Source organism: Oreochromis niloticus, linkage group LG7, assembly GCF_001858045.2.
Source record: "Oreochromis niloticus isolate F11D_XX linkage group LG7, O_niloticus_UMD_NMBU, whole genome shotgun sequence".
In the NCBI taxonomy this organism is placed as follows: domain Eukaryota; kingdom Metazoa; phylum Chordata; class Actinopteri; order Cichliformes; family Cichlidae; genus Oreochromis; species Oreochromis niloticus.
The window spans coordinates 31947118-31959391 of record NC_031972.2 but is presented as its reverse complement, the minus strand read 5'-3'; the positions used below and the strand labels follow the sequence as shown (position 1 = coordinate 31959391).

General features: G+C 40.9%; 1 protein-coding gene across 1 annotated transcript; it reads right to left on the bottom strand.

Moving 5' to 3' along the window:
- Nucleotides 1-2: 2 nt before the first annotated feature.
- c7b (complement component 7b) lies at nt 3-8854 on the bottom strand. Its single transcript, XM_005470456.4, has 18 exons — nt 8614-8854; nt 8414-8466; nt 8148-8223; nt 6305-6446; nt 6051-6195; nt 5622-5760; nt 5153-5281; nt 4779-5022; nt 4562-4675; nt 4291-4457; nt 3859-4087; nt 3531-3702; nt 3182-3269; nt 2937-3069; nt 1025-1216; nt 712-808; nt 427-608; nt 3-311 (listed from the first exon to the last, which is right to left on the bottom strand). The coding sequence occupies exons 1-18, from the start codon at nt 8731-8733 to the stop codon at nt 136-138; spliced, it is 2598 nt and encodes an 865-aa protein (XP_005470513.1). The 5' UTR covers nt 8734-8854; the 3' UTR covers nt 3-135.
- Nucleotides 8855-12274: the final 3420 nt, after the last annotated feature.

Below are 12274 nucleotides of genomic sequence, written 5' to 3'. Positions count from 1 at the left end.
GATTGTATGACACAGTAACAAAAAAGTTTTATTAACTTTCCATATGTAACTAAAACAAGCTATTAGCTTACAACATTTCTGTGTATGTACAATGTCAAAATGTTCAGAGATAAAAAGCCAAAAGCAGCATCTTTATTATTGGCAGGGATCAATCCTGATCACGGTGACCTGCTCTCCAGCACATCGCCTGGACCCCGCCTCACATTCAGTCATAGTCACGTTAACTCTGCCGTCACCGGAGCTGACGCAGAGTGGAGCAGAGTCTTTGGGGCATTCTGTTGCGTTCTTGCACACGCATTTTCTCTCTGATTCTGCAAATGAAAAGCACAATGGTTATATACAACATCCCGGTGCAGTCACATATATTCTTCTGTTTTTGGCTTTTATTTTGAAAAAAACCCCCCAACTTTTCTAGAGGAGACTCACCATGACAGATTGTTCCCGGCTGGCAGTCCTCGCAGGATGTAAACCTCTTCTCTGGCCACCGGCAGTTGCTGTCACTAGTCAACACAAAGTTCTGGCCCATACACTGCAGAGCTCCGAGCTTACAGACATCTAGCACCATATTACGGTTTCCACGAAGTGTGGCACACAGCTGCAGAGAAGTCCTAAAAGAAGACAATACACAGAAACGGACAGAATTAAAATGAGGTTTTATAAATAGATGGAGTATTTCCAATTTGCTAAATACAGAAATTGACATCAACTTACGTGCACTGATTCGGCATTTTACAGACACACTCGTTCTTTCCCAGAGTCTCCCATAGTTTACATGTTAGGCCAGAAGGAGGAGAGGGAGCTGTGGGGGCTGAGGAAAGCATACAAAAAGCAGGATTCAACCATATATTAAAGCAGATATAACGTGACAAAAGGGTCCTAAAAATTGACTGCACCTTACCAGCCCACCACCAAAATGCAGCCAGAAAAAGTTATTGAGTAGAAAATACTGAACATATAACAGCTAGAGAGATAGAAGTCACCCTTAGAGAACAATTAAAGAAGAGCAAGATGAAATGTATTTTACCTGCTGTACAATGAGCATCGGCAGGAGAAGGAGACCACTGCAGACTGGGAGTGCAGATGATCTCCGACACCTCTCTGTCCATCACCGAGCCCTCGGGGCAGGACAGGGACACACTGTCTCCAATCTCATAGGCTTGTTTGGTTGGTGTGGCTACAACTAAACTGTTGAGGGAGGGAATCCCACATGTGGAACCTGGAACGGGAGGAGAAAGCTTTTGAGCATTAGGGAGTGATAAATACAACAACACTGTACTTATGGAGATCTTCAAGGTTTCACTCAGTTCTGGGACTTAATTTTACTCCATCTTACGAGGCTGTGTAGGATTTATGATCCTGCTGTGTGCCCTGTTCAGCAGGTAACTATGTCCAAAATTCAAGTGGATATAAAGCAGCAAGAGGGAGGTGTTAGAAATGAGGTAAAACCTGCTGGTTCCCACAAACTGTACATAAAAGATGGGCATCGCCACCAAAGATGTCACCCGTTTTTCTACTATGAAGCTTCCAACCACGGTTAAGGAGCATCTCTGACTGTTAGACTGCATGCTCACACGTTAACAAGTACTCTCATGACCTGGATTATCCTCCTTTCTGGCCCTAGAAATAACGATCATTTACAAAATGAACTTCCCCTTTTATTCAGTAAGACCTGAAAATAGCAACTGAGTCCTCGCAGTCATTAAACAAAAGTTTGCCTGTTTGCAACCAGAGGAGTCGCCCCCTGCTGGCCATTACAAAACAATGCAGGCTTCAGACGCTTCATTAATGTTGACAGCAATTTCCAAAATGTAATTCAATTATCAACGTCTTATTTGAATGATTACCCTCATTACAGATGAGAGAGAGAGAAAAAGATAGAGACTTGGGTGAGCTACAACTTTTCTGAACAGAAACCACCCGAGCCTGTCTGATGTTTTGTTCTGTAGGTTTTTTACTTTCAGTGGAAGTAGTTGCATTAAGTGACTTCATCCTCACGCTGAACGCCTGACTCCCAATCTGTCCAGCCAGAAACTCAAGGACTATTATTACTTTAAAAAAAACACGGCACCTACAGCAGAATATAAAACAACAAAATGAAAGGAAAGTTTCTTTACTCTTTTCTGAGCAACCTTTGATTCATGACGAGCTGCTCAGATTTCACAGATATGTGTCACTGTGAAATGGGCTGCTACAATAGGAAAGAAAAGAAAGAAAAGACATCTGGTCGTATATTTATTTTGATAACTGACAAAAACGCCTAAGAAAATAATGGATGGGCCAGTTGTTGAAGTGAGTGGACCCAGGTCCCTTTGAACCACGCACAACACCAATAATTTCTGACTCTTTTATCATCTAATCAGATAGCAAGAAATATTTATCTGAAGAAAATATTGTGGTGTCTCAACCAACAGATAAGGCAAAGCTTTGACTTGGAAATCACCTCTGCATTATCTCAGTAAGTAACAAAGCTGGGTGTAGCCCTATAGGTAATATCCAGTTCCCTCTTTTGCTTTCTCACAGACTGTTTACCTTAATGCATCCTGCCTAATTGTGACTATTGAAATAAATTTAATCTGACTACAAAAAGAAGCCTCAAAGCTCCAGAAATTTCTGCACAGGAGCACAAAATGCTCATGTGCCAAGGTGTGAAGTAATGAAGTACAAATATGTTGTTGCTATACTTAAGTAGAATTGTCAGGTACCTGAACTTTACTTTTTGCCACCTCTGCTCATGTGAAGGAATCCATTCATAAATACTGAAGAATTCCCTCTGGACCAAAGCACTCATAAATGACCACATGGCACACAAAAATCACTCCATGACTCCAGACTCCTGAGTCCTGGCTTCTTAGCCAGTGGCTACATTTACACAGCAGTTTCTGGGATAACCTGATAGCAAAGGAAACAACGATACACAAAAAACCCACAAAACATACTTTTACAAACCCTCGGTCCTGTAGTCCACTTCTGGTTTTCGGCACATGTTTCAACTGCATTTCCACTGAGGTAATACCAGTCCACACAGGAGTACTCCACCGTGTTTCCAACCAGGTAAAAATCTCTGGGATTCTAGAAAAAAAAATGACAGGAAAGCTCAATCATCCTTAGCCTGATGGACTTAAAGAAGATTCACAGTTCAAACACCAGAGGTTCAGCAGCCTTAACAGCTGTACAGCCTCACCTGAACAAATCCATTCCTGAGGTTTGGAGGAGGCCCACAGGTTTTTGGTGGAGTTACAGAAAGACTGAAGCACTGGGGCTCCATCATCCTGAGAGCAAACAGTTTGCAGTTAGACGACTCTGATACTCCTAAATGAATGTCACCGGAGTGGATGAGTTTGGAATATCAAAATCACAACTTGTGGATCCAAATCATTAAGGACATTGCAAATAACCTTTAAAACCTTGAGATTTACATGAATGAAAACCTTTGATTTTGCTTTTTAAACTGTTATATTTTATGTATTTGTTTGCGTTATATTGATTAAGTTACATTTACCAGACTAATAGTTAAATAAAATGATCCTTACTGTAAATATTGGATGTCTGGGTCTTCACAGGGCTTCTGTTCCACCTGCAGTCCAGTGCAATGTTGTCCACCTCTGCTGGGGGCGGGGTTATTGCAGCTTCGGGTTCTTGACCTTTGACCTCCAGAACACGCTCCCCAGGAAGACCAACAGCTCCAGCTGCCATGGATCACCCCTGAAGGAAATTAGGAGATCTTTAGTTTCCAGTTCTGTCTTGTTGGAAAGGTGTTTGGATGGCACAATAAAACTATTAACAGTTTTAATAGTTTTGTATCAAATCAGCTCCAAACATCACTAAGTTCTGACCCCTCTGTGTTTTATGGCTGGTTACCTGGTTGTTCTCCAATCACAGCCCCGTTCTCGCACGCTCGTCCTGAGGTTCCCGGGCGGCAGACACAGCGACATTCGGAGCCCGTCAGCAGCGGCTGGCCGTTGTTCTGACACGGCCGGCAGTGACAGGGATGCTCCTCTGCCAGGTACTCCTCTATGGCCCTTTTCAGGTGGAGCTTCTTCAGTCCTGCACACTGCACTTCCTTAACCAGCTCATACAGAGGGCGCAGCTGAAAAACCCCACAGGTTATATAGGACTTAAAAACATTTAAAACAAATACACATAATCTGTCATCAAGGAAGGTTATTTATTATGTAAAGAAACCAAATTGTATCTTTTTAAGTGCAAATGCGTAGCTGACAGAGAAAGAGTCACTTAACCTGGATGAAGCAGACAATAGAAAGAAAGCATATAGAGTTATCTCTGTTATACCTTCTGGTTTATGACTTCAGGGAAGTCTTTGACAGATGAAGCCCAGTTATCGTAAACTTGTCCATTAGCTTCTGGGTTTTCCAGATCCAGAACGCTCAGAGCACCAATGAGTCCTATATCTCCTCCAAACACATTGACCTTAATGGGCATCTTGTTAACACTGCTTCCTGTAGAAAGTAAGCTGAGGTTAAATCATTTATTTGGTGTCTTTGACCCTCTATGGGCCACTGTGTATGGTTCAAAAGTCTTGATACAAAAACCTTTCACCCACCGTGGCTGCTTGATAAAGATTTTGTCAGTTTTTCACAGACTGTTTTGACTTTTTTCCTGAAGAAACGGCGCTTAACTTTCCTCCAACACCTCTGGTAATCTATATCTGTCGTACCTTTACAGAAAACAAGCCAGGATCAAACAGATTATCTCTAACGTGTGTGGATTATTTTAAATTGACTAAAATGTCTGGTATCATTGATACCAAATATTCTTACTGGTAGATGCGAGTGCCTGACGGTCTAACTCCAGCAAGGCTTGGTATTCGCCTCCAAGTGAGCCCTCGGAAAGGTAGTGCGTGCCGTACTTCTGGAGCACCTGACGGTAGGCCGAGTAGTCATACGTGAGGGGCAGCGAGGACAAGGCTTTCCAGAAGCCTTCGGACAGAGTCAGATACTGGGGGGCAGAGTTTTGAAACTGGGCCAGCTCCACTTTATTCTTCAGGATTATAAGTCGGTAGGCCTGGATGACAGATGTGGAAGGAAAAACTTGAGCAAGGTGCTGACAGAGCCGACTGATCTGAGCCTAGTTACTGTTTGTTAATCTCATTGGAATTAAAGAAAAGACATAAACAGTATTTGTGTATGCACACCTTCTTGTTAGTAACCTCCTTGTGAAACGTGCGCCGGTCGTGCACCAGAAAGGCATTGCCCTGGATGTGCTGAACGTAGGACCAAGAGCTCTCGTAGGATTCGTCGCTCTCATCATTGTCTACTGTCACCTGCAGCACAAACAAAGACATCAGAGTTCAGCATTTCCTAAAATCAAACGGCAGCTTGTCACATCAGCTCCATGTTGTTCAGGCTGTCAGTCAGCTCACAACTCAACAACTTCAGGCTGGATTTCAAGGGAAATTTCTGCAAACGTTTATTATCCCAACAGCTGGACAAATCCAACTGAGTTTTCCTCAAAAGGCCATCATCCAGAGCAAATTTGTCACTTTGAGTGAACTTTTACCTGCAACTACTTGAGCATGTATTTATTATCTTACTGGGTTATTCATAGGAGTCAGCTCACCAACTTTATTTTGCATGAAAACTACAGGCTCCTGTTCGACTCACCTCAAAGTTATATCTGAGGATGTTATGTGGCAGTCTGTACAAGACTTTATGGTCACCACTGAACACCTTCCTACACTGCCCTCCAAAGCTCCGAGTGTTGATCACATCTGCTCTCAGTTTCCCTGTTAGGATATCGTACCTGCACAACATAACACACACACACACACACACACACGCACGCACGCACGCACGCACGCACGCACGCACGCACGCACACACACACACACAACCATCAGTTTTACACCAAACTGCAGTCTCATTGGCTGAAAGGCTAGCATGGAGACAAATTGTTGAGTCCAAAACTTAAAGGAGACCCCAGTGAGGTTATGCAGTCCACATTCTAGACACATAAGTTAAATATTCTCCTTCCCAAAAATCATATCCTGATCTGCAATCACATTCCTGGTGTTGGGAGCTGTAGCTACTTACCCTCGACCTGTGAAGTCAGAGTTTGGAGGTGTTTTGTCAAGGTCACACGCGGCCAGTCTGTTGTCTTCGCCGCAGTTTCGCTCGTCCAGACCGTCCTCACAGTCCTGGTCTCCATTACACACCAGAGACTGGCTGATACACTGACCTGCATGATGGTTTCAGTAAAGAGGTTTATCCACAGATTGCAAAAAAAAAAAAATGCTGTAGAAGGCATTTGAATTATTTGTGATATTTTTGTTTACACTGCAATTTACCAGAGGTGCAGCGAAACCTGTCTCCACAGCCTGCTTCCAGTGGACATCTTTTCTGTGGGACACATGTTTGTGTTTCAGTGGCGTCTCCTGAGCACGGCACACCGCCAAACTGGGCGTACACTTCCACGTGTCGAGTTCGTACCTGTGAACAAAGTGATTCAAAACATTAATACTGCTTTTGCACTCTAATACTGCTATTGAAGCTTAATTGCCTACAATTGTTGTTTATCAGTACACTGCTTTGCAACCCACTTCCATCCCAGTTCTTCCTTTTAGCTAGTATCTGACTTCAAAAACGTCAAATCCTTGGTCACTCACTCCTGCTCTGTTTGGTCATGGACTTGATTCGGCTGAAATAGAAGTATTACTCCTCTTTTGACTGCAGGGGCTCTGACTAAACTGTAGCCATGCAAGTGTAATGAATGAATGGAGGGCTCTCACTGTGTTTCCTCTCACAGTCTTGAGGCCTACCGTTTCTGTTGGCCTGAGGATTACACAAAGTGCAAATCTGAGTCTGCGTAATGGACTGTGGGGATCAGGCATCATTGAATATGTGGCTGCTGTGTAAACAATTTGTTTGTCTGCTATATTCATTACATCACAGCAAAGGGACAAACTGTGCAGAAATAATGCACATCTCGGGACAAAACACTGGTCTCCAAAACATTATACTTTAATAAGGCTCGGCTTTAAAGTGAAGATCAGAAGAGGCAGAACAAAAAAAAAACAAACTTGCAGGGTGATCTTTGCCTATGCCTCACCAAACGGTTTTTGCTTTATCTAACGGTTTGTTTAAACTGGGGGTCAAGTCTTTGTGAAATTCTGTGCCAAAACGAATCTTTAAATAATGTTTAGGCAATAAGCCAATGCTTATTTTGCTTTTGCTGTTGTTCGTGTCCTCCCCTTGTACCAAAGAAAAACATAGACCTTAAATATAGACATTTAGCAAGAACAGAATTGATGTGGCAAAGCAAATCCACAGTGCTGGTAATTTGATAGAATTCACCAACTTTGATACTGGCTGACACTTATATTCAAAACCAATGTAAAGTTCCTAAAGATATTATTCAAAAAGTAGGGCCAAATTACCCATACAGCAAGATGCATGTGTAAAAATTAGATTTCGCTTCTAGTTCTCAAAGTAAAGCTAAAGTGGAAGTGCCATAAAGCTGCATCTTTCTAACGGCCGGCAGGGGGCGACTCTGGTATCTTTTGTTGTATAGAAATCTATGTGAAGAAACAGGCCTAGGCTGTAAAAAGTTTCTGTATCATCTCAATAACTAGTTTTAAGCCCTATTTAATACAACATGACACTATTATTTTAAATTATCACTCCATTTAGAGCTTCTCTTCAGTAAGAAGTGCTGTATAAATGCTACTCTTCAAAGGACGGAAGGGCAACTGCTGTTCGACATTTACACACATCTTATTTCTGACTCCATTTTTGTTTATGACTATTTCTGGCATGTGTGATTGTCAGCTTCCCCGGTCAAGTCTGGGGGTGTAGCTTTTCTCCCAGTGCCAATTTTCTCTGCAGTGCCAATTTCAAAATTGCAGTTTGGTGTTCAGCTTGAGGTTTCACAACAGGACTTCTCAAATCAATAGTTGATGTTTGATCCCATGTTTTATATACAGTCTATGGGTTTAAATTGTGATTAGAGCTGACTGGAGTGTCGATTCCGAGGGACTCCTTGTGCTTAAGTGTCCTTGATCAGGAGTAGAAGCACAATGGCTTGTTAGAATTTACCGTAGATCAGGCTAAAAGGCACTCTATTTACGTGCAAAGGAATTAGCTAGATGTTCCTGCTACATGTAAGTGAATGCTGAAGCAGTTCTAATGTACCTTTGTACTTGTGCAGCCATCACACTCAGACCAGTCTCCATAAGGCCCCCATCTGCAGTTTACAGCCTGCTGAGAACTGAGGATGAAGATGGGACAGTGTATTCATTGCAAAACAGTTATGTTATATTATATTATTTAAAATGAACAGATAGTAGAAAAACTTTTGAGAATGAAAAAAAATTCAAAACTAAGGTTTTGACAAACAGAGTACCAGAGATATGTTTACCAGCCGACAGTGTCAAAGATTTGTACATGTGTGCACCTACCAAACAGGAGAGATGAAGGCAAGTGACAATGCCAAAGCAGCAGCCAAATTTAGCTGTGAAAAAAAGGCAGGGAGAGGGTTCATTTAATGTAAAAACTCCTCATTTTTCATTATTTACCATTAACAAACTAGTTATGCTTGATTAGCCAAAAATACCTCCCAATTATTTTTAGATATAATTTAAATTTGATAAGTGCTTACCTTCATGATGTGCTCCTCAGAGTTCAGCCGTCTCCTCTGGACTAGCACAATAGCACTCAGGCTCATATAACCAGCTGGGGAGGGTTGGAGGAGGGTTGAGCATTGGTGGTTTTTACTCATTAGAGTTCAGGAATTCCCACACTGAAGAAACATCCACAATTCATGAGCCATGAACGGAGACTCGGCGTTCTTTTCCACAGCTTCCATTTTTTTGCCAAACTAACTATAGTTTTTAACCGTGTGTTTGTTTCCAGTAAAAATATGTGATAATCCTGTTTGCCTTGGGAACAACAAGAACGGTGTGCTCTTTTTTTGTCCTTTTTTCATTGTAGGAGAACAGCAGCAGCTACGTCACAGCTGTTTATCCTGGCTAAGGCTTCCACAAGCTGAGTCAGCGTGATTTAGCCAAAGGTCACATTAGACCAATATTTGAAAACATAAGATTTTTTTGTTGCACAATTCATGTAGAAAGGTCCCAGGTATTAAATCCAGGTATAAAAACAAGTCCAGTTACCTTCATTTCAGGTACTTAAAACTCCAGACAGTGGTAGAACTTATACAGGCAGACTGGATTATAGCCCAGCAGTGGTCTGTCATTATGCAACAAATAGCTGCAAGAAATAGTTCAAGTCTTTGGAATTAACCAGGATTTGTATATTAATTGGTGCTAAAATGTGGTCTAAACATAATGTGTAAGGCATGATTGAGAAAGCAGAAATTCTTTTCCCCTGGTGTGTAAAATCAGTAGATTAAGAAGGTATTATGTGTGAAACTGAAAAAATAAAAAAGAAAGATTACACCCAAAAAATGTAAAAGTTTGCTTATGATGTTTAAAAGCACAGTAGCCTCTATTTTTGTCAGCCTAATGAAGCATAATAATAGAAGCTGTAGTTCTATTGTGCTTCTGCCTGTGTGCACACTTGTTCCTCTAGAGGGCACTGGTTACCACTGTGAGAGTAACACAAACCTGTGCTGTAGTGGTGCTTGTTGGATGCTCAGGACACAAGACTATAAATTCTTGCTTATGCCTTTTGTTTGTTTGTTTTTAGTATTGCAGTTCTGGTGATTATATTTTGAATAATAATATAACTCTAGCATCAAATGTCTTAGAAGACATTTCTTTCCCTAAACCTTGTCAAAGTAACATGAATTTATGGATTTTACACACATGATACATAAGTGAACACACACACTTGTACAAACAGGATATTCACTATAGGCCACACAACACAGCACAGACTCATTTTGCAAAGCAGACACACTCCACCTAAAGAACTACACACGGAAACCAGTTTCCCATGAGGCCTTTCAGGGGGTGACTTCCAGGTAAAATCCAGGTAACAGTTTGGTAAAATAAGAAGTCATGTATGCAACAATAAACAAAACAAAACACTACTATAGAGATCATTGTTAAATATTTTGGGGACGTCTTTATTGAACCTCTGTAAGTTATGCCAAACATTCCTTCTTCTTTTTCTTCTTCTTCTGCATCTTCCTTTGCTACACCAACCCTCTGCACGTCCTCCATGAACCTCCTCTGCGGCCTTTTCTTTTCCTTTTGAATATATCCGCCGTCCTTCCCCTGCACATGTCTAAACCATCTCTATTGGAATAAATTCAGGATTCTTACTTAAAAATACATCAACATATGAAAATAAAAACAACCTATTCAATGCATCTTGGTAAAGTTTCAACCACACCTGCTCTTCATCAGACCAAAAACAAAGCAGCTCCAAATCATGATGATACTGATGATAATGATTTTTATGAGATTCTTTGAGTTACTGTGATTGAACTGTGAGACCAGTCTAAGTATATACCTGGTGAAAATTTCGACATATTAAGATAACAGGGTGTTCTGTGATTTTGTATCCTCTTCCCCTGAGAGTCTAATATCACTAACAGCAGGCTTCTTTTATAACCATAACTTTTCACCTATATTGACCGAGTTTGCGTCCTATCTCAAATATCAAAACTGCAGAATATGTGTGTGTCTCTCTGTGTGCTATGCAGAGCATGTGGAGAGTGCGTGGGTGGTTTGAGGGGTGGTCTGAGGACAGGGTCAAAAACAAGCTGTAGCTGACATATGATTGGGTAAGGACTCACATGTACTGCTGAATGGAAAAGCACTGAAATGTGACTCCACAGGCTGGGAGGCATTCGCTCTGTTAGTCCACATGTAGAGTCCAAGCTGAAGCTGAGCTTTTTTCAGCCATTTGTTGAGTTGATCACAGTTTCTCTCAGCACCCACAGCAGCTACCAATCAGCTGTAAGAGCTTTATTAAAAAGGTTGACTAATGCGCTTAATCACATAAATATATTGAATTGTTTAGATGATACTGTGTTATCCATTTTTTCCAGAGCAATTTCAACATTTCACAGAAAAATATTGACATTTTTTACTTGATCTGAGAGTTCTGGTTACTGTGTGCAGGTTTTATAAAACAAATAAAGACACATGCACATGACACACTTAGTATGAGTATTATTAAGGACAAAAGGTGAGAGTGAAAAAATACAATAAGAATCTGTAGCAGACTAAGAAAATACTAAAATGTTTAGTTTTCTTTTGTTTTTAGTTTTTTTCTTGTAAATTTACAAGAAAAAATGATTAAATTTGGAAGAAATAAGGCAAATGTTTTGGAAAAAAATGGTAAATTATAGGGAAAAATAAACATCTAGCAAATTCACATGGAAGGATTCACATGAAAAAATATGAATTTGGTCATATTCAGGAGACAAAAAGTGTCATAGCTAGGAGAAACTGAGAAACACAAAAACAGCAAATTGAGAAAAAATGTGGCAATTTTTTGCATTTTGCTAGAAAAAATTGTCAATATTGTCAAATATTGACAAAATTGAATTAATGAGAACAAATGCAGATTTATTGTTAAATATGTGACAAAGTTGATAGAAAAACCTAAAAAAAATAAAATTAAAAAAAAACTCGGTACACTTAGGCATGTAGAAATGGTCAAGAGGGGCAGGCTGCTGTGTGTATTTCAGAAACTACTGATCTAGTTTTCCCACATAACCATCTCTCGAATTTACAGAGAATACACCCAGTAAGCGTCAGTTCTTTGGGTCACAAGTCTTTTCCTCTGGGTGAAAAGGACTCGTTGATGATGAGTTCACAGGAAAATGGCCAGACTGCTTTGACAGCAAGATATGAGAAACTCAAATAACCTGTCATTACAAAGTGTGCAGACGAGCATCACATGAGGTTCTCATTCAAAACTTTGAGGCAGATGGGCTACAGCAGCAGAAGACCACACCAGGTGCCACTCTTGTCTGCTACGAACAGGAAACTGAAGCTACAATCCACACAGGCTAACCAAAATAGATTTCTGCTGTGACATTTGGATGGAAGGCTCAGAATTTGGCATAAACAACATGGATCCCTGGATCATTTACCAGCACAGCCTACCTGAGTATTGTTGCTGACCATGCCCATCCCTTTATGAGCACAAAGGATAACGCACTACGTCTCAAACAGGTTACATGGACATGAAAATGACTTCACTGTGCGTAAATGGCCTCCACAGCCACCACATCTAAATCCCACAGAGCCATGAAGACAGATAGGAGCAAGGTCTACCTAATAAAGTGTCCGGTAAGTGCCTTCTCGCTGTTTTCCTGCTGTTCTCAGACTCCACCGGTA

Excerpts from the sequence above, each read along its gene's own strand:
- c7b (XM_005470456.4), bottom strand. The coding sequence starts at position 8,733 with ATGAGTAAAAACCACCAATGCTCAACCCTCCTCCAACCCTCCCCAGCT. Across the intron at positions 4,676-4,778 it reads TCAGGCACTCGCATCTACCA|GTACGACAGATATAGATTAC; the intron begins GTAAGAATATTT and ends TTTTCTGTAAAG. Across the intron at positions 1,217-2,936 it reads AGGACCGAGGGTTTGTAAAA|GTTCCACATGTGGGATTCCC; the intron begins GTATGTTTTGTG and ends CTCCCGTTCCAG.